The sequence below is a fragment of the Polypterus senegalus genome, chromosome 15, assembly GCF_016835505.1.
Source record: "Polypterus senegalus isolate Bchr_013 chromosome 15, ASM1683550v1, whole genome shotgun sequence".
Lineage (NCBI taxonomy): Eukaryota > Metazoa > Chordata > Cladistia > Polypteriformes > Polypteridae > Polypterus > Polypterus senegalus.
The window spans coordinates 95,218,823-95,244,973 of NC_053168.1; the positions used below are offsets into that span (position 1 = coordinate 95,218,823).

At 35.8% G+C, this 26,151-nt stretch overlaps 1 protein-coding gene across 50 annotated transcripts in view; it reads right to left on the reverse strand.

Moving 5' to 3' along the window:
- rims2a (regulating synaptic membrane exocytosis 2a) overlaps positions 1-26,151 on the reverse strand; it is a 1,270,129-nt gene that overhangs the window by 58,432 nt on the left and 1,185,546 nt on the right. Inside the window, exon 1 of one of the 50 annotated variants that reach the window (XM_039736829.1) lies at positions 7,148-7,611. The exons of the other annotated variants lie outside the window; for them this stretch is intronic. Coding sequence (XP_039592763.1) covers positions 7,148-7,292 — 145 coding nt within the window. The 5' untranslated portion in view covers positions 7,293-7,611. Of the gene's footprint in view, positions 1-7,147; positions 7,612-26,151 lie in introns of those variants that run through there. 50 annotated transcript variants of the gene reach the window in all.

A 26,151-nucleotide genomic window follows, 5' to 3' on the forward strand; every position in this document is an offset into this window, starting at 1 on the left:
ACTTGGTATGACTATGCTTGTGTACTTTCTCTGCTACTTTAATGTACAGCTTCTAGGAAATGTGTAGTTTACATATAAAAAACCTTTGCATGGTGTTTTCCTTCAGGAGATGATATTCTTTGTACACAGTGGCTTTTCTGCATTCAGGACAACTAGCGCACCAAGCACCACCTGTCAGTACATATCACTTTTGTACAAAACTTAGGGTCCTTGTGCAAGATCCTTAACCAGTAATCCTGGGTATGACATTGACCTGCATCCAGCACTGCAAGCAAGTCCTCCACCTTGCACGTAAAATTTGGGGGTTGGTGTCAGGACTGGTACTCCAGCCAATATAAAAAAACCTCACACTATTCCACTGTAGTGCTGAGGTGCTACCCGTTGCATGGCTGCACTCAGGTCCAAATCTGGGTAGTTTGTCGTGTAGTGGTTGCTTGAATTATATAACAAATGGTTTGTAAAAGCTAAACAGCACTATTTGGCTGTTTGTGCTATGGGAAAGAATGATCCGAGACACAAAACATACCATTACCTTAGCAGTCTAAACAAAGCCATGATTAAGAACTCAACTGAATGGAGATTAATCTATACAGATATACTTAAAAGCCAAATTCTTTTCATAACACAACATTAATTGGAAGAGAGACTAAAAATTACCTCTGGGTGATACAAGAAAACATCACTGAACTACAGGAGGTAGTAATTTTACCTGTATGATGAATAAAAGTTTGTAAATACACAAAATACCAATACCATTTATACACAGTATCTGTGTTGAAGTTGAAAACTGAATCAAAGATAATCAAAGCCTCTCAATACTTGCTTATACAGCATCTGAATTAAAAAAAAACTGTTCCAAGAATAGTATGCAGGCCTTTATGCATTGATACTAGTTATTTAAATATATTTACCCTGAAAGAAAGACTGACTAAACTGTAAATGAAACTCCAACACTCCTAAAGACATGGTGTTGCTTAGATACTGGATTCTCCATTCATTGACAGCAAATAAAGATTTTTTCTTAACAAACTAGGCAATGGGAGAATGATCCTCATTTTCACATAATGCTGCAAATCTTTGCAGAAAATCTAATAAACAAGAAATGTTATATTTTTTTCAGTCTTAGTTGAAATATAAAAACTCCATATCTGACTAAGCCTTTTTTGAAGAAATACCTAGCAATATCTTGCAAATATTTCAAGGATTTATGAACATTCTCTTAATTGCTTCCTTTTATTATTATTAATATAGTAATATAAGAAAATCACATAATTATCTTGGGTTTGAGGTGTTTAGGGGTTGCTGGAGAGGAGGGGTAAAATTATAGTGACTCAGCAAAACTAATGAACCAGTGAGTCCATGATTCATATCCATTCAGCAAACTGAATCCAACAATTAAACTCACCTAGAAAAGCAATGCTAGGAAGCTGCATGAAAAGGTGAATTGCCGTACCTTATTAAAGACTTGAATAAATGTCTATTGAGAAGAAACAGTAAAAATGACTAATTAATTACTTACTCAAACACGGCACACTCAATCATTCTCTCTCATTGCACCATATTGTTAAGAAGAGTGACATAACATGCTCTATGAAAAAAGTAATTGTTTTGTGGCACTTCCTTCTGTTTCCTTACAACTTAGATATGTCAAATAATCTATGTTTGTTTTTTTATTTCCTCAATATGTTTATTGTGTATACTCTAAACTTCATAAAAAGCATGCAATGCTAAGTTTTGTTTGGTATTGTGAACTTAATCACCAATGACATTGGCTCTTTACAAAATCTAAGATGTTCATTTGACAAAAAAGTCAGGTATATTGTCATGTCTATAAAGTACAATGAATCTCTTATTTTGAAAACTTGGAATAAGGCATTCCATATTTTCTTCAACAAGTTATGCAAAATATAACAACAACAAATACAATAGGATAAAAGTACTCCCTCTCTCACCCCTGGTTCAGCAGGTCATGATTATATACACAGTACACATATAGATATTATTTAAATTCCCATATATAAGACTCTTATGCAAAACAATACATGTAATACAAAGAGAAACAGTATACACAAATGAAGAGAAACCAGAAAATGATGTAAATGAAAGGTTACCTGTACTGTGCATTTTATAGTGCCACAATATGGGCAATCCCTTGCAAAAAGTCTAAAAGTGACACCCATCCATATTTCAGTATTGGGAACTTTTTTGATTAAGATGACATATCTTGATTTGGATGCCTCCAGCTCAGGAGGGAAAGTATCTACAAGCTCTTCAAAAGAACACAAGCATATTATCACATGGTATAAAACATAAAGCTAATCACATATTCATCATGCAGGGGGACCTTGTCATTGTTTTTTGTAAATGTTCACAAAATTAAATTCTTGCACTTTTCTCCACAGTAATGGTCTGAAGTTAAAAGAACAACCAGCTAGCTGTTAAAATTTGTTGCTGCATTCATTTTTCTTCGACACATTTGTCACTATATGTGTTTGTCATTATGTCAGTTAAGTGTGTGTCATGCCATTCTGTTTACAGCTAATTGTCTGTCATGAATAAATAAATTAATATAGACATATAACACAACAGTTTATTTTTGTTTAACCCAAAATCACAAAAGGAATGCCGCAATGTGCTTTAAGAGGCCCTTTTTTTGTTAGTCCCTCAGCCTTGACTCCCTAAAAGACAAGAAAAAACTCACCCACCCCCTGGTAAAAAAAAACCCGGTAGAAAAAAAATGGAAGAAATCTTGGGAAAGGCAATTCAGACAGAGATCTCTTTCCAGGTTGGTTGGGCATGTACTGAATGTCAAAAAAATGCGGTAACCACAATACAACACACAGAATAGAACACAAGTAACCCTCATAACATTCATAACATAAACATTCTCAAACCTAGTATTCCAATACAGGGTTGTGGAAGGCCAAAGTCTACCTATGTAGAATGCACAATGCCGAAACCAAACCTAGACAGAGTAACAGCTCATAGCTGGGCCCACACACACACATACCCACAACCACAATAGGCCTTTTCAGAATCAAAATATCATGTACAGTGATTAGTGATATGGGTGCAAGAACAATGTAAACACGGGCTGAAAGAGCAAACTGCATAAGGACAACTGATCATAAGATTAGTGAAGTGGCAGCACTAACCAGTGTGCTGTTGTACCACCCCAGGACAGGGATTCAAACCATGGGTACTGGATGCATGGTTCAACAGCTTGTATCATTGTACCACCATGTCTCTCTCAATTTAGAATTCAGAAACACATATAAAACTATTAAATATAAACACAATTAAAATAAAAACCTTTCACAATCTTTACAAGGCATTACATTATCATGTTCAACTCAGAAGTGAATGATATTCATTTTTAATTTTTAAGTAGTACTTTTGTTTTGTTACACATTTATCTGATGCTACTCTTCACATTTAGCAACTAACATCTATTCATGTGATAGTAATCCTTTCTATGCATACCATCTCCTTTAATTTTTTTGCTGCTCATACAGTGGGATGCAAAAGTTTGGGCAACCTTGTTAATAGTCATTATTTTCCTGTATAAATCGTTGGTTGTTACGATAAAAAATGTCAGTTAAATATATCATATAGGAGACACACACAGTGATATTTGAGAAGTGAAATGAAGTTTATTGGATTTACAGAAAGTGTGCAATAATTGTTCAAACAAAATCAGGCAGGTGCATAAATTTGGGCACCACAAAAAAGAAATGAAATCAATATTTAGTAGATCTGCCTTTTGCAGAAATTACAGCCTCTAAACGCTTCCTGTAGGTTCCAATGAGAGTCTGGATTGTGGTTGAAGGTATTTTGGACCATTCCTCTTTACAAAACATCTCTAGTTCATTCAGGTTTGATGGCTTCCGAGCATGGACAGCTCTCTTTAACTCACACCACAGATTTTCAATTATATTCAGGTCTGGGGACTGAGATGGCCATTCCAGAATGTTGTACTTGTTCCTCTGCATGAATGCCTTAGTGGATTTTGAGCAGTGTTTCGGGTCGTTGTCTTGTTGAAAGATCCAGCCCCGGCGCAGCTTCAACTTTGTCACTGATTCCTGGACATTGGTCTCCAGAATCTGGTGATACTGAGTGGAATCCATGCTTCCCTCAACTTTGACAAGATTCCCAGTCCCTGCACTGGCCACACAGCCCTACAGCATGATGGAACCACCATCATATTTTACTGTAGGTAGCAGGTGTTTTCTTGGAATGCTGTGTTCTTTTTCCTCCATGCATAACACCCTTGTTATGCCCAAATAACTCAATTTTAGTTTCATCAGTCCACAGCACCTTATTCCAAAATGAAGCTGGCTTGTCCAAATGTGCTTGAGCATACCTCAAGCGGCTCTGTTTGTGCTGTGTGTGGAGAAAAGGCTTCCTCTGCATCACTCTCGCATACAGCATCTCCTTGTGTAAAGTGCCCCAAATGGTTGAATGATGCACAGTGACTCCATCTGGTGCAAGATGATGTTGTAGGTCTTTGGTGCTGGTCTGTGGGTTGACTTTGACTGTTCTCACCATTCGTCGCTTCTGTCTATCCAAAATCTTTCTTGGTCTGCCACTTCGAGCCTTAACTTGAACTGAGCCTGTGGTCTTCCATTTCCTCAATATGTTCCTAACTGTGGAAACAGACAGCTTAAATCTCTGGGACAGCTTTCTGTATCCTTCATCTAAACCATGATGGTGAACAATCTTTGTCTTCGGGTCATTTGAGAGTTGTTTTGTGACCCCCATGTTGCTACTCTTCAGAGAAAATTAAAGGAGGAGGGAAACATACAATTGACCCCCTTAAATACTCTTTCTCATTATAGGATTCACCTGTGTATGTAGGTCAGGGGTCACTGAGCTTACCAAGCCAATTTGAGTTCCAATAATTAGTTCTAAAAGTTTTGGAATCAATAAAATGACAACGGTGCCCAAATTTATGCACCTGCCTGATTTTGTTTGAACAATTATTGCACACTTTCTGTAAATCCAATAAACTTCATTTCACTTCTCAAATATCACTGTGTGTGTCTCCTATATGATATTTTAACTGACATTTTTTATCGTAACAACCAACGATGTATACAGGAAAATAATGACTATTAACAATGTTGCCCAAACTTTTGCATCCCACTGTATTTTAGGCCCACAATTAACTACCTGGCCACACATGAAAAATAACTATTTTTTAGCAAACACAGACACCAGTAAAGGGGAAATTGAGAGATTAGGGCCAAGCTAAACTAACCTAAATCATTTCCTTTTGGAATGTATACCAAATCATGAACTCAAACATGAGCTACATATCATATTGTGATATTTGTCCATTTTTACATCCCTAATATTTTTTAGACTAAATTTTATTTTAGGTTACAAATGCAGATCAGCATAAATAGTTAATGTCTAAAAAATACCTGCTGCATATTCTTGTTTTTCCCCCCAATGGTCTACCGGGGCACCAAACAGAAAAAAAAAATAAATGGCTGTGACAATTTCTTTGTTAAATAATATTTTTATATCATATGGCATTCTTGAAAGGTATGAACATTACAATATCCAAAATTAAGGACTGGAATGCAAATCCTGTTCCACTGCTGCACTGCACTGCATAGCATACATTTTTAATGATTAGATATGACCCAGACTCAAGAGAATCACAGTGTATACTGGATGACTGATAAACAAAAGCAGAAGCTGCTCCCTAAGCAGGTTTATTGAATGTTGTAGAATTACATTTAGAGAAAACTATTCTCATTAAATATTGTAAGCCAAAAAAAAAAATCTAGTTGCATTTATAGAATTTTTACTCTTTTCTGTGTCAAATGACTGTATAAAAATAAATGGATATAAAGTCATAATATATTATTTAAAACTTTAAAAATGTAGATCAATTTATTCTGGCTTTTCAATGAATGTTATTAATCTTATTTAGTTGATTTATGTGTGTCCCTAACAACTTGTGGTGTGCTTAGCACAATTTTCATGAAAAGGCAAATGAAAGGTAGCATATCCCACATTCTTTGGGTTTATTACTTATTTGCTAAATAACTGCTTACTGTTTAAAATGAAACAAACTCTTACTGACTATGTGCATATAGGGATACACAAGCAACAATATTTTGTGTGACCAATGGGACACTGCCAAAAAACAACTGGGATGCTGAGAACCCCAGTTCAAGTGAAGATACTCCTGTAATTTTGTATGGAATTTCCTAAGATACTAGAAGTAAGTATAATAAGCTGACATGTTATGTCACAGCTCTTCCAAGTTTCTGTGACGACAGGATCCAAATCTCATAAGTAGTTTCTGAGGCCTTCCTAGGAGCAGTAAAGAGGACAGGATATAAAGCCCATTTCACTCATATAGGCAACAATAGCAGAGATAGGAAGCAAATAGAGCAAAAGAATCAATTGGTGAGAGTAGATAACAGCCAAAAGAGAAGACAGAGATGTAATTTATGAAGGACGGTAGGAAGGGAGGGACACTTTGTAGGTGTGTGTTTGTAGTTGTGTGGAAGTGGGGCAAACACTCCATTGGATAATGAGGAACAACTACAGAAATGCCAATTAAATTATTGTTTTGTATTTTTTTTATTTGTATCCCTGGGCCATTGCCTACTGTTTATAATAATAAAACACATACAGTATATATATACATGCATACATATATACACACAGACACTCAACAACATCAAGTTTAGGGCACAATTTGTTACTTTTAGAATGCTTTCTGCCAGTTTTATGATACTGAGTTTGAGTTTAGGAATATTCTGATGAAAAAAACATATATAACAGTTTATAAAGAGTAGTGACAAACATTCACATATCCTTAAAAATGCACACTGAACATTACCATAAACATACTGTATTTAAAATTTTCCTTTACTAATTCAGCTGAATTCTGTATCACATTCTATGGCATTTCTGGCATTAAAAAGATTCAACCAACACTCAACAACTCAAAAGCAGATGGTCTCTAATATGCATTTTATATTAATAATAATTTGTAGAGTAAACGTACACACATATAGGCCACTTATTTTCAACAAACACACTTTACATATGAATGCTTAGACTAACAAAACAGAGTTTGTGCTTTATACAGTAAGTGTATTAAAGAAAGTCATTGTCTTACCTTCACTGCCATCTTCACAGGAATTCATGCAAGGAAAGTAAACAACCAGTGCCTCAAAAGAAGCCGACAGGCTCATTCGACTCTGGCAATGCTGCATACGCATGCTAGGGTTGGTTGTGCTGGAATCCTGACCCTGCCTACCCATACTGACTAGCCCTTCTAAGATATGCGGTGTGTTGCAGTTATAGCAGCTCTTACTGTTGCTGTTCTTCTTTTGGTCTGATAAATACACCCTGAAGTGTAGGAGATTTTTTTTAATTGTTAAAAATGAAACTCGCAGACAAATTAAGGAGAATTTATATTTTTATCGAAAATCTTTTTTCTAACATTATTAAATGATTCCTCTGTTCTTCTTGCTGAAGTGCCTTTCTTCTCCCTTTTTGCCTGTATATAATGAATCATGGAAAATAAGAAGCCTTTGCTGTTTCTCCTATACTGCTGCTAAATGCTTCCTTTGTGCTCCTCACTCTCTGATTCACCAGAAGGATGCTGACTGGGCTATTGCTTCTTTAGTCTTAGCCAATCACAAAGCATGAAGAAGACAAGCACTAAGATTATTCCCCAGAAGAAGGAGCTCTAACCAGAGATGATTTTATTACCTTTTCTCCATTTTCATAGCATTAGCAACCACACACATCCTTTTGTATTTTGTCACATATGACTTACTTTGAGCTGACAGGGAACTCAAAATCTAATACCATACATCAAGAAAGCCCTACAACAGCGTAATTCAAAATATATATATATATATATAATGTACTCAGATCATTACATAAAATATACTGTATGTATATAGATGGATGGGTAGATAGACTTTAACAAACAGCTGTGCTTCTTCCTACATAAACCTGTATTTATCTACAGTATGCTGAGCAAATGGAAAAACACAGATGATATTCAGTAAACACTTGGGATAAAGCACTTGTTTTTTTTTCTTTTTAATTTTCCATGGAATATTAACATAGCATTCTTAAACCCACTTAATTCATCTGTACACTTCAATTCAAAATGATCTTTTCTTAACAAATGTAAAGATTAAGAAATTATAGGTATTTATAACATTTGTGCTGTGTTGTGATATGTTTGCTAAAGCCAGAACACCACTTATGTACAGTTCTAAAACTGATTGTAATAAACCATTATAACTAAAAGAGTGGGAGTGACATAATGAACTAAATGAGTTTTTGTTAGGTGGCTATGAGTGTGTGTTATCTACAGTTGTGCTTGAAAGTTTGTGAACCCTTTAGAATATTCTATATTTCTGCACAAATATGACCTAAAACCATCAGATTTTCACTCAAGTCCTAAACGTAGATAAAGAGAAACCAGTTAAACAAATGAGACAAAAATATTATACTTGGTCATTTATTTATTAAGGAAAATTATCAAATATTACATATTTCTGAGTGGCAAAAGTATGTGAACCTTTGCTTTCAGTATCTGGTGTGACCCTCCTTGGCAGCAATAACTGCAACTGAACGTTTCCAGTAACTTTTGATCATTCTTGCACACTGACTTGGAGAAATTTTAGCCCATTCCTCCGTACAGAACAGTTTCAACTCTGGGATGTTGGTGGGTTTCCTCACATTAACTGCTCACTTCAGGTCCTTCCATAACATTTCGATTGGATTAAGGTCAGGACTTTGACTTGGCCATTCCAAAACATTAACTTTATTCTTCTTTAACAATTCTTTGGTAGAACGACTTGTGTGCTTACGGTCGTTGTCTTGCTGCATGACCCACCTTCTCTTGAGATTCAGTTCATGGACAGATGTCCTGACACTTTCCTTTAGAATTCTCTGATATAATTTAGACTTCATTGTTCCTTCCATCAATGAAGGCAAGCTGTCCTGGCCCAGATGCAGCAAAACAGGCCCAAACCATGATACTACCACCACCATGTTTCACAGATGGGATAAGGTTCTTATGCTGGAATGCAGTGTTTTCCTTTCTCCAAACATAACGCTTTTCATTTAATCCAAAAAAGTTCTATTTTGGTCTTGATCGTCCATAAAACATTCTTCCAATAGCCTTCTGGTTTGTCCACGTGATCTTTAGCAAACTGCAGATGAGCAGCAATGTTTTTTTGGAGAGCAGTGGCTTTCTCCTTGCAACCCTGCCATGCACACCATTGTTGTTCAGTGTTCTCCTGATGGTGGACTCATGAACATGAACATTAGCCAATGTGAGAGAGGCCTTCAGTTGCTTAGAAGTTACCCTGGGGTCCTTTGTGACCTCGCTGACTATTACACGCCTTGCTCTTGGAGTGATCTTTGTTGGTCGACCACTCCTGGGGAGGGTAACAATGGTCTTGAATTTCCTCCATTTGTACACAATCTGTTTGACTGTGGATTGATGGAGTCCAAACTCTTTAGAGATGGTTTTGTAACCTTTTCCAGCATGATTAGCATCAACAACTCTTTTTCTGAGGTCCTCAGAAATCTCCTTTGTTCGTGCAATGATACACTTCCACAAACATGTGTTGTGAAGAGCAGACTTTGATAGATCCCTGTTCTTTAAATAACACAGGGTGCCCACTCACACCTGATTGTCATCTCATTGATTGAAAACACCTGACTCTAATTTCACCTTCAAACTAACTGCTAATCCTAGAGGTTCACATACTTTTGCCAGTCACAAATATGTAATATTCAATCATTTTCTTTAATAAATAAATGACCAAGTATAATATTTTTGTCTCATTTGTTTAACTGGTTTCTCTTTATCAACTTTTAGGACTTGAGTGAAAATCTGATGATGTTTTAGGTCATATTTATGTAGTAATATAGAAAATTCTAAAGGGTTCACAAACTTTCAAGCACAACTGTAAGTATTAAAAAGAAGTACAGAGCATTCTTCAGAATATGCCATCTGTTTCTTCTGTTTGATACTCTATGTAAGAAACTATCAATCAACTAAAAGTCTATTTAAATGTACAGCTAATGATTTCATAAAAAAATCTTACCTACACAGTATATAATGTAATTACACAATCAATTTTTGGAAATACTGTATATCTAGAGTCTATAGTAAATTATATAAAAAGGTACCTAATTAATGCCGGGTCAGTAATTTTATATGAATTAAATACAAACAGCAGTGTGCTGCTAATACCAGCTAATACAAAGATATGTACTCTCAATCGCAATAATTAGCTGTCATCACTTAATCAATCTTCATTTCTTTAAGTAGTTTCACAGTGACCACTAGCATAAGTAGATCTAGCACAAGATACAATGGACTGGCTCATATGGTGCTATGTTACATATAGTTTTACTGTGAGATAGGCAGAAATTCACACAGACTAACTGCTGCCTACAAAATGTAATTAAGGGAAGAACAAAGCACTATGGTAAAGTCATTTTACCTGTATATGTATCTGTGAAGATATTAAACCTAAAATTCATTTATTTTTTGTATATTTTACTTTTAATAGTGGACTCTTTATTTAACATGTGTATAAACACAAAGAAAACCTATGGTGGTGTCAAACTAATGTAGGCATCCTGTGAATAAGAGGTGCTGCAACAATACAGCACTGTTCATTCTGAGCCAGAAAGTGAATGAAGTTAAACAGAAAAAACCTCATTTGCTAAAGTACAACGATTTTATGCATCTCATGAATAAGGGTTTCTGCGGCAATACAGCATTGTTTAGTTTGAGACAGAAAGTGAATGAAGTCAAACAGGAAAAACCTAATTTACTAAAGTACAAAGCATTCATAATAATCATAATACATTTTGTTTACAGAACTCTTCTCCATAGCAAAAGATCTCATGAAATATTCAGAAGGACAAAAAAGTAAAAGAAGCTTGATAAAGATCACCGAACAATAGCGAATGTCAAAAGTAATAACCACCAAATAAATAAAAACAAAAACAGATCTGAGTTAGGAAAAAAAATAAGCCTGAATAAAATAGATAATACAAAAATACAGTAAAAAATAAAACATAGGTCCAGATGTAGAATTACATGATAAACACTTGCTTGGAAGGAATAAACTAAGAGAGACTAGAGAGAGTAAGAATGCTATGGAAAATAAATATAAATAAGTGAGTGTGGTCAGTGGATTTTAAGGAGAAGTCAGGGTGCACTGAAAATGATGGTGTCAGTGCACAGCAGTAGGTGAAATAGAAGGTGAAGTTGCTAATGAAGGAAGCCAAAGTAGACACAAAGTGACACTGCTGCCACTGTTAAAAGTCTAAAGTGAAGTTTTGAATAAACTGGTGCTGAGAAAACAGGCAAAAGAGACATCTACCAAAAGAGTGTCATAGTTAGTCATTTTAGTTTGGGAGATAATAAAATCATTATCTAAAAAATAGTAATGTTCAAATATGTGAGACATTATATAAGTGGAAGAAATAAACTTTCCTTATACAATTTGTGAGTGCTGAGTAAGGAAGGGAAGAATCAACAGTCAACAGCATACTGAACTTACTATATTTTACTAATGGTTTCTCAAAATTGCATATTTCTGATTTGATCTAAACAGAGAGGGTATCACATATACATAATGAAACACTGGGACTGGAGATAAAGCCCTCTGACATTTCCAAAGTGATTGATTAATTGAGCCTTAGAAGCTGAAAATATACTGCTTAAAAAAATTAAGGAACAGTTAAATCACACAGCAGATTTCAATGAACAAAATATTCAAGTTGAAAATCTTTACTGAGTAATTCATTGAGAACAAAATGATGTAACAACTTTCAAAGGAAACCAAAATCATCAAGCCATTTTGGGATGGATTCAACATCACACCGAAAATAAAAGTCAAAAATTGAAATCATAGGCTGATCCAACTCTAGCAACTTTCAGCATGGTGATTCAAAATTTGTCTCAGTAGTGTGTATGGCGCCTACACACCTGTATGCACTCCTGAGAATTTCTGGGCATGCTTCTGATGCAAAGACATATAGTGTCCTGGGGGATCTCCTCCCATAGCTGGATCAGGGCATCAGTGAGCTCCTGGACAGTCTGTGGAGACGCTTGGTGGTGTCGGATGCATCAATGCATAACGTCTCAGAGGTTCCAAATTGGATACAGGTCTGGTGAATGTGTGGGCCAGTCAATGGCATCAATGCCTTTGTCATCCAGGATCTGCCTACACACTCTGGCCAAATGAGGTCAGGCATAGTCCTGCACCAGGACGAACCCAGGGCCCACTGCAGCAGCATAAAGTATAAAAATGGCTCTAAGGAATTCCTCCTGGTACCTAACAGTACCTAGCATGCGGACCCTCAAGGATATTCATCCACAGACTCATTGTCAAAACAGTCATGAAAGATGCAGGCTGCATAACGCTCACCACAGCATCTCTAAACTCTTTGATGTCTGTCATAGGTGCTCAGTGTGAACCAGTGAAGAGAAGAAGGCACCAATGGCACAGCTGCCAATTGTGGTATTCTCTGGTGAATGCCAATAGAGGACGTTGAGCCCTCATTACACTGTCATGGAGTCTTTTTCTAAAAATGTGGTCAGAAACATGCACACCAGTAGCCAGCTTGAGGTCATCTTTTAGGGCTGTGGCAGTGCTACTCCTGCTTCTCCTCCCACTAAAGGTGCAGATACTGGTCCTGTTGCTGAGCTGGTGCACTTCTACAGCGCTGTCCAGTTCTCCTTATGTAACAGCTTATCTCCTGGTATTTCCTCAGTGTTCTTGAGACTGTGCTGGGAGACACATCAAACCTACTTGCGATGGCATATATGGATGAATCGGCTGTAGGTACTGCCTCTTGCTACCAGGAGTGGCAAGGATACTATCAAAGTGCAAAACTAGAATCAATCAGGAAGGAATGGAGAGAGCAATTGTCTTTGGCAACCACCTGCAAAATCATTCCCTTTTTGGGGGTTGTCTTGCTGTTACCTCTCCAGTGCACCTATTGTCATTTTCTTTTACACCAAAGCAGGTGAAGTTGATTCACAATCACTTATATTTCCAAACTGGACATATTGATATCCCTGAAGCATAATTGACTTGGTGTTAGATTGTGATAACTAAGTGTTCCCTTAATTGTTTTCAGCAGTGTATATCAGAAATGTCTGTTTTAGCAATCAAGATACAGTATCAGATGGCCTTTTTACAATTGTTGTAATTTTCTTCAATATCACATGCTGAAGTACTATGTAGATTATTTGTACAATATTACTGCACTCTAAATTTACTCTTAAGTATGTACACCCATAAAGTAGAGGACTAAACAAATATTGTATATACCATCACTTGATATTACAAAAGCCATTCATTGGCTTTACTATAAAATACTGTAAGCCTTCTTGATAATTGCAATAACTATTTGATATTTACTAACTAAAATGCCATCCAGGGGATGTGCTCCATGAACTGACTATAGCACAACTGCATGAAAAAAACATTAATGGTTCACTTTCAAAGAACTATTTACAGCCTAGTGTTACATTTCAGCCAGAGTTATTCCCCTGGCCATGGTTCAAGTATCACGTTTGCTTATTTAGTTCATTGTTTATGTTAACATCATTGATTATTTATTTTCTTTGTGGTTATGCATCTTTTACTATGTGCTATGTGGGTGGTCCCCAAATACACAGGGCTATCTGTCTATCAATATACTTTATCTGAATATTAAATGGGATAATCTTGCAAAATGGCGGAGCACAAGAGCAGGAGGTGTTTAGTAATAATCAGTGAGTGTTTTTTTACACAATATGTTAAAGCACCAACGTGGGGTAATGCCTGTCTGGACTTAGAATTTTCCAGTAATTAGGACAGAATTGTGGGTGTAGAGGTGATTTAACCATTAAGGTCAAGTGGCCATAATATAAAACATTTCTCAGTGTTCTGCAAGAGTGCAGATGCAAAGATTAAAATTGTTAAGTTTAACTTTAGTAGGGCATACTTTGCCGCAAAGTCTAAAGAAGATAGACTGGGATAAGGTTTTAAGTGTGGAGACAATTGAGGAGCAGTGGAACAGATTTTAAAATGTTCTACGTGTAATGCAAGACAGGTGCATACCTACATTTGGAAATAATAGGGAATGTAAAATAACTCTGCAATGGGTTAATAAAGACTTAAAAAAGAAGCTGCAAAGGAAAAAACAGCTGCATACGGTATATAACACTAATAATTCCAAAGTGAATTGCAAGGTTCAGATTAATTTAGAAAGTTTAGAGGAGAAGTACTGCTCAGGTTAAATAGGCTAAAATCAAACAAATCACCAGGACCACATAATATTTACCCTAAGTTCTTAAGGAGGCTAGCAAGTACATTTATAAACTCTCGACACATATATTTAGGAAGTCACTGTGCACTGGGGAGATTCTGAAGGACTGGAAAATGGCAAATATTATATAGTTATATATTATATAGTTATATAAAAAGGGATCCAGGCAACTATAGGCCAGTAATCTTAATGTGCATCACAGTAAAATTAATGGAAGGAATGATTAAGGATAGGATTAAGCAGCACATGTTAAGTACATGAGTTTTTCTGTCAGCATGGGTTCAGAATGAGGTGGTCAAGTTTTAATAACATGCTGGTATTCTATGAAGAAGCAACAAAAGGATATTATCAAAGATTAAACCGAGCCATGTCAGTTTAAGCAAAAGAAGATTAAGAGGTGACATGGTTGAAGTGTTTAAAATTATGAACGGAATTAGTACAGTGGATGGAGACTATTATGTTATTTTAAAATTAGTTCATCAAAAACATGGGGAATCTTGTTAAGGGTAAATTTTGCATAAACATTAGGAAACTTTTCTTTACACAGAGAACCATAGACACTTGAAATAAGCTATCAAGTACTGTGGTAGACAGTAAGACTTTAGCGATTTTCAAAATTAGACAATGTTTTTTAGAAGAATTAAGTGGATAGGACTGGTAAACTTTGTTGGGCTGAACAGCCTGTTTTCTGTAATGTGTTTCTGGACTTGTTTGATTTGGTTTGGCTTACTGTTTCAGGTACCTCCTTTTGCTTTTTGTGGTCTTGGGAGTTTAATTATTACAGAGCATTTTGTAAAAATAAATCTTTTAAGATTCTTTGCTGTTCTTTTCATTACTAGTCTGGGTGTGACAGTGTTTCCTCCTCTAGTAGACATTTCGTGCTTAAAAACTCCCTAGTTTTTAACACCTGGCTCATATTACATATGAATGACAACTTAGTAGTTTCAGTTCATAAATATACCCTCTTGAAAACATTTACATGGAAAATTTTCATTTTACAATTTTTTAAAATACAGTTGTAGTCCTAATAGATGATATCAGAAATAGTACTGAAAATAATGACATTAAAATAGTTATGAGCTTGGGATACATGTTTTCCCTACTTAATTAATCCATATGCTTAATCTACTTTTTCTAGGGGCAGGATCTAACCTAGTAGCACACTGAAGCAACCAATCATAGAAAACAAAACCACTGAAGGACACTCTCATGTAATTTCCTACTTCCTAATTCCCTCTCTGCTAAGACAAAACTCCAAAAGATCTTGGCAAAAGCAAGTTACAGATAGACCCCCAAAAGACACTAAACACACAAACTGCAATTAACCTCTCAAAAAACCTCTGTACAAATTGGGCAGAATGACCTTCAGGTCAACTAAAAAGTGAATCAAAAGTTTGCAATGGGAATAGTGAAAGAACTGAAATAAAGCAGGAACTATAAGGGGTAGACAGCTAGTCAAAACAGCAAGAATGCTCAACCTCTGCTGGGAACGATATGGCTTTCAATGGTCAGAGGGTCTACTTTACCTAAGTACAGGCAGTGTACTGAGTCCTGACCTTGCCCTTCTTTACTGGATTAAATACTGTTTGTGTTGTTTCTGTGAAGCTTAATTAAATTACAGCATTTCGCATATACTTTTGCTTTAGATATTTTCTGTTTTCATGTTTTTTACTTAAATTAAACAGACTTACAGCTGCTACAGTAAATAAGCAAGCATGTTTCTGAAGAAAGAAGGAATTAAGATATAGAAAAAGATCATTAATTAGTCTACTTACATTGCTCTCAAGCAAGTGAGTGTTCTTTATTAGAAGGGGAACAAGGGAGAAGATGATACTCAAAGAGGGGAGAACATTTAGTCAGAAAGTACTGCAGGCAATGTTGTTAGCCCAGAAAGTAAGGCAGAAAGTGAAGAAACAAGAGAGGTAGCTAAAGTACCAGTATGTGTGTAGCAGCGGAAAAAAAGAGTGTGGAAGTATTTTTACTGGCTGATACAAGTGCCTACAGAGGGTCACTAGTCATAAAATAATTACAGTAGTTCCTTTAAATGGTGTTAACAACCATCCCAGCAAGTTTTAAAAATGAGTGCAGTATAATGTCATTCCTGTATGATGTTGGACTTTTCTATGTCTTGTTTCATGAGACATACATCCAAAAAGACTATATTCATATGTCAAATAAGTTAACACCTCTTTTCGGGATCACTGAACTTAAGAAGTAAGTAGTTAGAGTGTGCTGTACTTGAGAACTGAAAGAACGCCAATCTAGATCAAAGCAGAACATAAGGCCAAGGTAGGAGGTGCAAGAGGTATCCAGGGGCCTTCCATTTTTGGGACTTTGCTGAGGAGGACAGAATATTTCTTAGGTAGAAAGTAGGGAACTGGGGTCTCAGCTTGTTGCCTCAAATCCAGTCTAGAAAAAGAATGAATAGTGGAGGACTTAACTATTAGGGAATAGCAATTAAATGTTTGTTCCAAAGACAGAAAATCTCATGAAGTGTGCTGGCTTAATGGCACACAAATGGGAGAGCTCTCTAGATGGGTAGATAAGACTTCTAGCTAGTGTGGGCATGGAGCCAGTCTTGATTATCCATGTAGACTTAGGTAAGGGTATGCTGCCATTTCTGCAGGACACATCTGAAGTGCTAAGATGAGGAGTATTACTAACTTTGGTGGTACTCTGAGTAGTTCTACCTATGCCACATATCAAGCAAAATAAGGAGATAAGAAGGTTTAACGTGACTTAAATGTTGGTGAAGGACATATGGGTATTCATTTATGGGACATTGGTGGGGCTTTAAGGAACAAATGGGAACTGTACTGCCATTAGGATTTATAAATCATTGTTGGCTTGCCACATCCAGTCAATTTAGAGAATAGTTAAGAAAGCTAACAGAATGTCAAGAGAAGTTCTGCTTAAACTATATAATGTAATTGTAAGGCCTCATTTGGAGTACTTGGTGCAGGTTTAGGCTCCATATTGTACAAAAAGATATATAACTGTGAGATATAAGCTCTGAGGAAAGTTAAAAAATAGCTGGATATTTTTAGTTCATGAAAATGGAGGAAAGGAAAGACATGATGGAAATTTTCTAAACTATGAAAGAAATCAATACAATTTTCCCCAAGATTAAAATGGAGATCCAGATGAAAATAGTTTCACACAAACTTGAAAATTTTTACTTTAGGCAAAGACTCACAAGAGCATGGAATAAGAGGCCCAGAAGTGTAATTGATGGTAGTATTTTGGGGGCCTTCACAAGTTGAAAAGGGATTCATAAGCTAAGTTGGGCTGAATGGTCTATTTCAATCATTATTCTAGTGTTATAATCAGAGAAAGTGATCAACCTTAACTTTTATCATTCTAGCACCTGTATCCTTAATGCCAATGAATGTAGTTGTTGATTTGTTCATTCATGCTGCCAAACTCTCTTCACTGAAAAAGGTTGTAGACGGTGGACACCTAATGGTGAGAGGGGACTACTTTAGTTTGTACTTGTTAACCAAGAGTTTTTCAAAAGCCCTCACACCAAAAACAAAAAAATAATCTTGATATCTTATGAGAAGGAAAATGAATGTACAGTATGTACTAAAATGATATTATGTTGAACAAATGAAAAGGAAAAATCCACAGCATAAAAAAGTAGCCAGAGGATGAAGATGAGGAACAAGAAAAGAATATAATGTACATAACTCTATTACTGGTTCTTTGTGGGAACACATGTAACAGAAATATTTAGGGCTATTTCTATGGCAAATTGCCTTTGTGTGTCTGAACAAATTATATTTGAATAAAGAAAAATATTTTTTTAATGGTGTCCCAACAGAGGGAGGGGTAAGTAGGAAGTTGCCCTAATTCCATGTATTATGGAGAGGAGGAGGTTGATAAAAATGTTTTTGCACAGTAAATAGTGTAGAGCAGAAACTGGTTTTGCATATGAATTACAAATGTTTAGAAAGGATGAAAACATAATGCAGATTTGAAAGAGTCCACAAGACATTACGATAAAGCAAAATGTAATTCGAAAAAGAAAGAGAAGGTTGAAATCTGGTAGTCTTTATACAGCTTCTGTAACACCTGAAGGCCCAGCTTGCCAAAAAGATTCTCCAAGGTTCTCCAACTTACAAAGATGAAGGAGGACAAGAACACAGGTGCCCAAGTATAATCAAGGCATGGTTCATTAAAATATGGAATTTCTTTTACAGTTTTGAAATGGGTACAATCTACTAGCTGCCAAATCACAATTATTAATGGCAGAAGCAGCAACAGAATGTGCTTTCTTATTTTATTTTTAAGTTAAAGAGTGTATTTCCACTACTTAAAAGGACTTTCCCATGGTACTCTTAAGAAGAAGTTAGGCACAAATTACGAATGACCTAAACCAGCATCTGATAGTCAGACAGTAAATTCCCAATGATACAACTGAAGGTTAGGAAGAAAAGCATTAGCTTTGTCTAATGCTCAAATATTGTTTTAACTTGGGACATTTCTTGTTCCAAACAAATATAGAAATTAATTACTGTAATAATTAAACTGAGAATGAGCAAAGGGAGTTAAAGCACTGATAATATTATAAACAGGGAAAATGTTAATTTTTAACAACCTGGTAATTGAGAATCAAAGAGCAAAAGAATTTCAGACAATAAGGAGAAGAATTTCATTTTAAGAGCAAAGATGCAGTGATAACGTATTAGAAAGTACATATTAAATTTAAAGGCAAGTTGAGTAAAATTGATTTGGGAGAAAGTACTACTGATTAATTAATTCTAATTTAAGAAGAGAAAGAAAGCTAAGTAACAGTTAATTTTATAAATAAATATGGATTCTAATAAAGATTCCAAGAAATAAAAAATAAAGTTCATGTTATTTAGCAGTTCAACTGAATTACCTAGGAATAGATGAATATCATCTGCACACTGTAAAATGTAGTGGTAGAGGAGTTTTTCTATTTTTGAGAAAAAAAAGCAAGTGCTGGAAGTGGTGGTGGCCGAAGTCTCCATTGAGAAAAAGAAGAAAAAGGAACACAATGGCGCAAACTGTCTAGCATGTCGCTTCATTTGGAAGGCCTGAACAATGTTAGAGTCAACATCTGTAAAAAGCTAACATCTAAAGTTTTCACCTGTATTAATGAATCCTGCATCAAAGTCCTTATGATCAAGCACTTCTTAAAGGCATACCATCGAAGTGACCTTTTAGCATTTAACAATACAAGTGCAGAAGGGGTATAAAAGAAGGAACAGCATTTTAATGATGTATGAGGTAACATACATTATTGAGGACCAAAGAGTATTTAGTGAAACTGATTAGGTCAGGTTGAAATTATTTATTGATTAAAGTTACCTATTGACTAGGATTTTAACAAGCAATTCAAAGTTTATTTTCAATATCATTTGAACAAAGCAAAAGGTTCCTTTTCTGTTTACAAAAACCTAAAATGACAGTCATATTTATATTAGGTTTTAAATGTGAAATGGAGATAGCTGACTGGTAAATTTGTAATAACAGGGTGGACAGCAGATGCCAGAATGCACAGTAAAATTCATGGTAACATGGTAGGCCATTTATATCTATTGCCTTTCCAGAGCATATTGTATATCTACTAATATCCTTTATACTTTTGAAGATGTGAATGGAATGTTCAGCTTAGTAGCCTCATGAGCAAACGATGTGAGGATATAAAGCTGCTAGTTTAACAGCTTTAATTTTGTATTACTGTGTGTCTCAGTGGAATACTTTTTTGCACTTGCCCTCAGTTAAGCAAGCAAACATACATACAATACCTTCCACAACACACATTTCACAAAATAATGCAAATGACTCAGTAAAATAAATAATATACAGTATGAAGAATTATTTAGTAGTTCTTCTGGAATTACTTTGATAATGATGTCAGTCAGGGTGCAGAAATATAGCAGGCTAACATATCAAGCACTAGATCTGTTGACATTCCATAAGTTGTCACCTCTTCTTTGTAGTGATCACATTATTCATGATTATCTGGGAACTATTATGCACCAGTTTTGTTCCAAGTAAAAACTGTCATTTAAGTTTATTCTTTATTTTCTGGATGGCACAATGTATATCACTGCTGACCTCAGAGATCCATTATTCTGGGATCAAATCTCATGCTTGACCACTGAACTCATTGAATAGGTTCAATAGGTTTTGCAAGTACTTTCCCACCTGTGAGAGATCCATGTTCTGCAGTCTTCCTCCCGCATTCCAAAATACATTAAACTTAGATTACTTGGCATTCCAAATTGGTACACTTTCTAAAATGAGAATGGATGTCTATGTGACAGAGCCCTGTGATGGACCGACATTCTATCCGGGAATGCTTTCTGCCTTATGCCTAGGGATAGACTAAGGTCCTTCAAAGCTCTAAATTAATTGGATTAAGTCAGTTTGAGAATATTATGTTTTATTTCCACTGCATCTAAAGAAAATAAAGAGGAATGGACAAATATGACTAAGTAAGGATGTAATTTATACACAAATATATGCATCATTTAAGCTTGTTTCAGGAAAGATACTGTTACTTGTGTCAAGGACAGCAGGGTTTGGGGAGGCACTGCAGGTGTGTTTTGCTGTCTGGGAGTTGGGATAAACCACTATTCAGATGGAATCCCAAGAAGACATCTGGGAGGTGGATTGGATCACTGCATGGACTGGAGGCCAATGACCCATACAGGAGTTGAGTAAAACTACCATCCAAGGATAAACAAAGAGGCTTGTGGAGGAATGTAAGAGGTCAGTTCATCCTTCCAGCCTCTAGAATACAGCAGGAGACTCAAGAATACTTAGTGGTCAATTAGCAGTTTGTGCTTTTGTGGCCTACTTTAAAAAAACTTAAACAAAATGTATATATTCTATATCCCCAAGTTATCCCTTAATTTTCATGAAAATATATGAGTGTTACCAGAACAAATATACCCATATACATAAAATAAGATGCTAGGTTAGTTGTCTTGATTTAGATATAGCTGTATTGTTGTGGTATTATTTAAAACATGTGCTGCAAATTTAAGGTGGGAAACAACATCATGTTTCAGCTAAATATGGTCAGTGATCCCAATTCATTATGAGAGTTGACTCGGTTGTGTGGTTACAACTACTGATTAGCAGAGTTTTGCGTCAAATATGACAAAGAAACAGGGCCAGGCAGGTTGAAATTATGATGCAATGGTGAGAGATTATGCTTTTTACTTCTAAGTGCAATAAATACAATTGGACACATTATGGCTGTTCCTAAAGTGGCTTGTGGCCATGACAAAAATAATGAGGGAAATTCTACATTAAATATACAATTTAATAAAATGGACAAAATTCTGAACCTGAATGATTTAAAGGCAAGTGTTTCAACCATCACACTTTCATCATAACCAACACTGTTATCACAGCTACAGTTCAGAAGAATTAAAAAAAAATAAAAAACAAGAAATACCGAGATTAATAAAGGATCACCCCCTCCTAAACAAGCCTGGGGCTCTTGTTAGGGTAGGAGAAAAAATGGATGGGACAATATACCATCAAATTCTTGAGGAAAACCTGCTAGCCACTGGCAGAAAGCTGAGGATGGGCAGAATGTTCACCTTTCAGCACGACAACGACCCGAAGCACACAGCAAAATTGACCACACGGTGACTGAAGGAGAAAAAAGTGAATGTCCTCGTGTGGCCCAGTCACAGCCCATACCTAAATCCCATTGAAAATCTGTGGAAAGATTTGAAGATAGCAGTCCACCAACACTCACCATCCAATTTGACCGAACTTGAACAGTTCTGTATTGAAGAGCGGGCAAATATTGCTCAATCTAGCTGACAGAAAAATATCCTAACAGACTCAAGGCTGTCATTAAAGCAAAAAGTGGTTCAACAAAATATTGACATTGTCATATTTTGTTGTCATATAACTTTTATTGTCATATAACTTTTAGTTATTAATCTCAGTATGTCTTGTTTTTGATTTTTTATAATTTTTCTGAACTGCAGCTGTGATATCTTTCACTTGGATGTTATAGGTTGCATTGAGTAAGTAAGGCTGGGAAGAAATATTTTTTGTGTGTGTTTTCATTTAAGGCTGTAAAGCAAAAAAAAATGGGAATATTTCAAAGGGGTGATTCTTTTCTATACCCACTGTATCACCTTGTCACATTATAGAATTTCATGCCACTTGCTCCAAACCCAAGTCTACCCAAACCTCTGCCATTCCTTGGTAGGGCAAGGCTAAAATTCTATATCAAGAATCTGACATATGGTGAGAAGGACCTGTGTGGTGCCTGACCTTAAAATAGTACTCATCTGTAAAGACTTACATTATGATATTGTATATGAGGATGTTTGCTTCCAGAATTTACTGGTATGTATTTGAATCCATTTTTCCCTTTACCAATGACATGTTCCCAGTGTCGCTGGCTGCAATACCTGCCCAAAGCATGATCGATCTACCCTCATGCTTAATAACTGGAGAGGTGTTCTTTCCTTTAATTCGGCACCCTCTTTTCTCAAAACATACTTTTGCAAATTATGGCCAAAGATTTCTATTTTGACTTCATTAAATCACAGGACTTGCTTCCAAACTGAACCAGGCTTGTTTGGATGTTCATTTGAAAACTTCAGACATTGGATTTTGTGGCTAAGGCACAGAAAATGTTTTCTTCTGTTGACTCTACCATGAAGGTCATATTTGTTCAGGTGTTGTTGCACAGTAGAACAGTGCACCACCACACCAGGACCTGCTAAATCTTCCTGAAGGTCTTTTGTAGTAAAATGGGGGTTTTATTTGCCTATTTTGCTAGCAATCTAACAAGCAGTTCTTTCAGAAAGTTTTCTTGGGCTTTCAGAACTCAACTTGACCTACACCATTCCTGTGAACTTCCATTTTTTAATAAAAAAATGAACTGAGGAAACAGCTACCCTAAAACTCTTTGCTGTCTTCTTGTAGTCTTCTCCTGCTTTGTGAGTATCAATTATTTTATTCTTCAGAGTGCTAGGCACCTGCTTAGAGGGGCACATGGCTGCTAAATGTTAGTACAAGGTTTGAGGAGTCAGAGAATTTTTACAGCATTGCAATATGCATCACCTGGGGTTTCCTAATGATGGCTGTAAACAAACCATAACTCTAACAGGCTAATTAAGATCTGAGACCTTGGGAAAAGTTACCTGAGACCTCAAATATCTTTTTTTTTTTTTTATTTTATTACAATCCATACAAAGCAATCAAGTTTTTACAAAAAGAAAAATTGAGTTAAGAACAGATCAATCCCCACCACTGAGAGAGAGAGCAAGCCAAACAGCGTGAAAGTTAAGGCTTGTAAACATACCTAAATTAATAAATTACATGTGCTTTATGAGCTTATTTTAAAATATTACTGATTACATCCTGCCATGTTTTGAAAAAAGTCTGCACGGATCCTCTAACTGAGTATTTGATTTTTTCCAATTTCAAATAGTATAACACATCGGTTTCCCACTGACTTAAAAGAGGAGAGTTTGGGTTCTTCCAGTTTAGCAGAATAAGTCTGCGTGCCAAAAGTGTAGTGAATGCAATCACAATTTGTTTGTCTTTCTCCACTTTAAGCCCCTCTGGAAGAACCCCAAACACAGCTGTTAATGGGTTAGGAGGGATTGTGAGTCCAAGGCTGTCTGAAAGGTAATTAAAATTTTTTGTCCAGAATAATGTTAATTTGGTGCAGGCCCAGAACATGTGACCCAGTGAGTCTGGGACTTGGTTGCAATGTTCGCAAGTTGGATCATGCCCTGGAAACATTTTGGAGAGTTTTAGTCGAGACAGATGTGCTCGATATATAATTTTGAATTGTATAATTGTATGCTTTGTGCATATGGAGCTCGAGTGAATTCTCTGCATTGCTACTTTCCACTCCTTTTCTGATATATTAATTGAGAGATCTTTTACCCAGTGTCCTCTTGGATCTTTGAAAGGGAGGGATTGTAAAATGATTCTAAATATTGCAGAGATGGAGTCAAAGTCCTTGAGATTGAGCAATATTTTTTCCAGCATGGATGAGGGTGCAAGATGAGGAAAATCTGGAAGGTTCTGTTTAACAAAATTCCTGATTTTAAGATAGTGAAAGAAATGTGTAGCTGGAATGTTAAATTTGGAATGTAATTGTTCATAGGATGCAAAGACGTTGTCTATATAAAGATCTCTAAGCAAGTTAATTCCAAATTTTTTCCAGATATTAAAAACTGCATATGTTTGTGAAGGTTGAAAGAGGTGGTTCTCTTGCAGAGGTGCCACAGATAGAAGCTTCTCCATCTTAAAATGCTTTCTACATTGGTTCCAGATTCTAAGTGAGTGGAGCACAATTGGGTTATTTGTATATTGCAGATAACGTGTGTTTATTGGAGCACAGAGCAAGGAATACAAAGAAGTACTGCAGGATTTTACTTCTATTGCGGACCAAGCCTGTGTATGTTCTTCTATATGTGTCCTGGTTCTTATCGCCTGTATATTTGCTGTCCAGTAATAAAACTGGAAGTTAGGTACAGCCATGCCGCCTTCTGCCTTTTGTCTTTGTAGGGTCGCTCTTTTGATGCATGGATGTTTTGAATTCCACATAAATGAGGTTATTGTTGAATCTAATTGCTTAAAGAATGATTTATTAATATATATTGGAATGTTTTGAAATAAAAAAAGGAGTTTAGGAAGAATATTCATCTTAACAGTGTTAATTCTTCCAGCTAGTGTGAGATGAAAGGTTGACCATCTATGCAAGTCTTGTTTAATTTTTTCCATGCAGACGGCAAAATTTTGTTGATATAGAGCTTTATGTTTACTTGTGATGTTTACACCTAGGTATTATTTTTTTTATTTTTTTCTCCAGTCGTCTGGAGTTTTTTTTTGTTTTTTCTGTCCCCCCTGGCCATTGGACCTTACTCTTATTCGATGTTAATTAATGTTGATTTATTTTGGTTTATTGTGTCTTTTATTTTTCTATTCGTTATTATGTAAAGCACTTTGAGCTACTGTTTGTATGAAAATGTGCTATATAAATAAATGTTGTTGTTGTATTTAAACTGTTCTGCAATGATAAAAGGTATGGTATCTAATCTAATATTATATGCTTGAGAATTCACTGGAAAGAGTGCACTTGTATTCAGATTAATTCTGAGACCAGAGATCTTTTGAAATTCTGTGAGTGCTGCTAAGACTGCAGGCACAGACTTTTCTGGGTCTGATATATACAGTACCATATCATCTGCATATAATGAAATTTTTTGTTCCAGTTCTTCTCTGCTAATCCCATTTATCTGATCAGTATTTCGACAATGTATTGCCAGTGGTTCAATGGCAATTGCAAACAGCAACAGTGACAAGGGGCATCCTTGTCTAGTACCACGTTCTAGGTTAAAGTAGTCTGAGCAAATGTTGTTGATGCAAACTGAAGCTTCTGGGTTAGTATACAGTAATTTATTCCATGCACAAATGTTTAGGCCAAACCCAATGTAGTAAAAAGGTACTGTATAAGACCTCAAATATCTTGTGGTTACCAAACGATTGCATGGTGCTCCTTTCCTTTTTTCACTGTATAATTGTACAAAACAAAAATAATATACTAATCTTGCATAAAATGCTGGAAAGAAATTTGTCATCTTTACATTTATGCCTTTTGGTGATCATTTCATCTTCTGCTTATTTAACTATTCACAGTAACAGACATTTTAGCATGGGTGCCCAACTTTTGCATGGCACAGTAGGTAATGTCTATGCTGCAGGAAAATGGTTAAAGATATAGTACTAAAAATGTTTTGTTTTTGTGTATCTCTTTTTATGATCACTTAAATT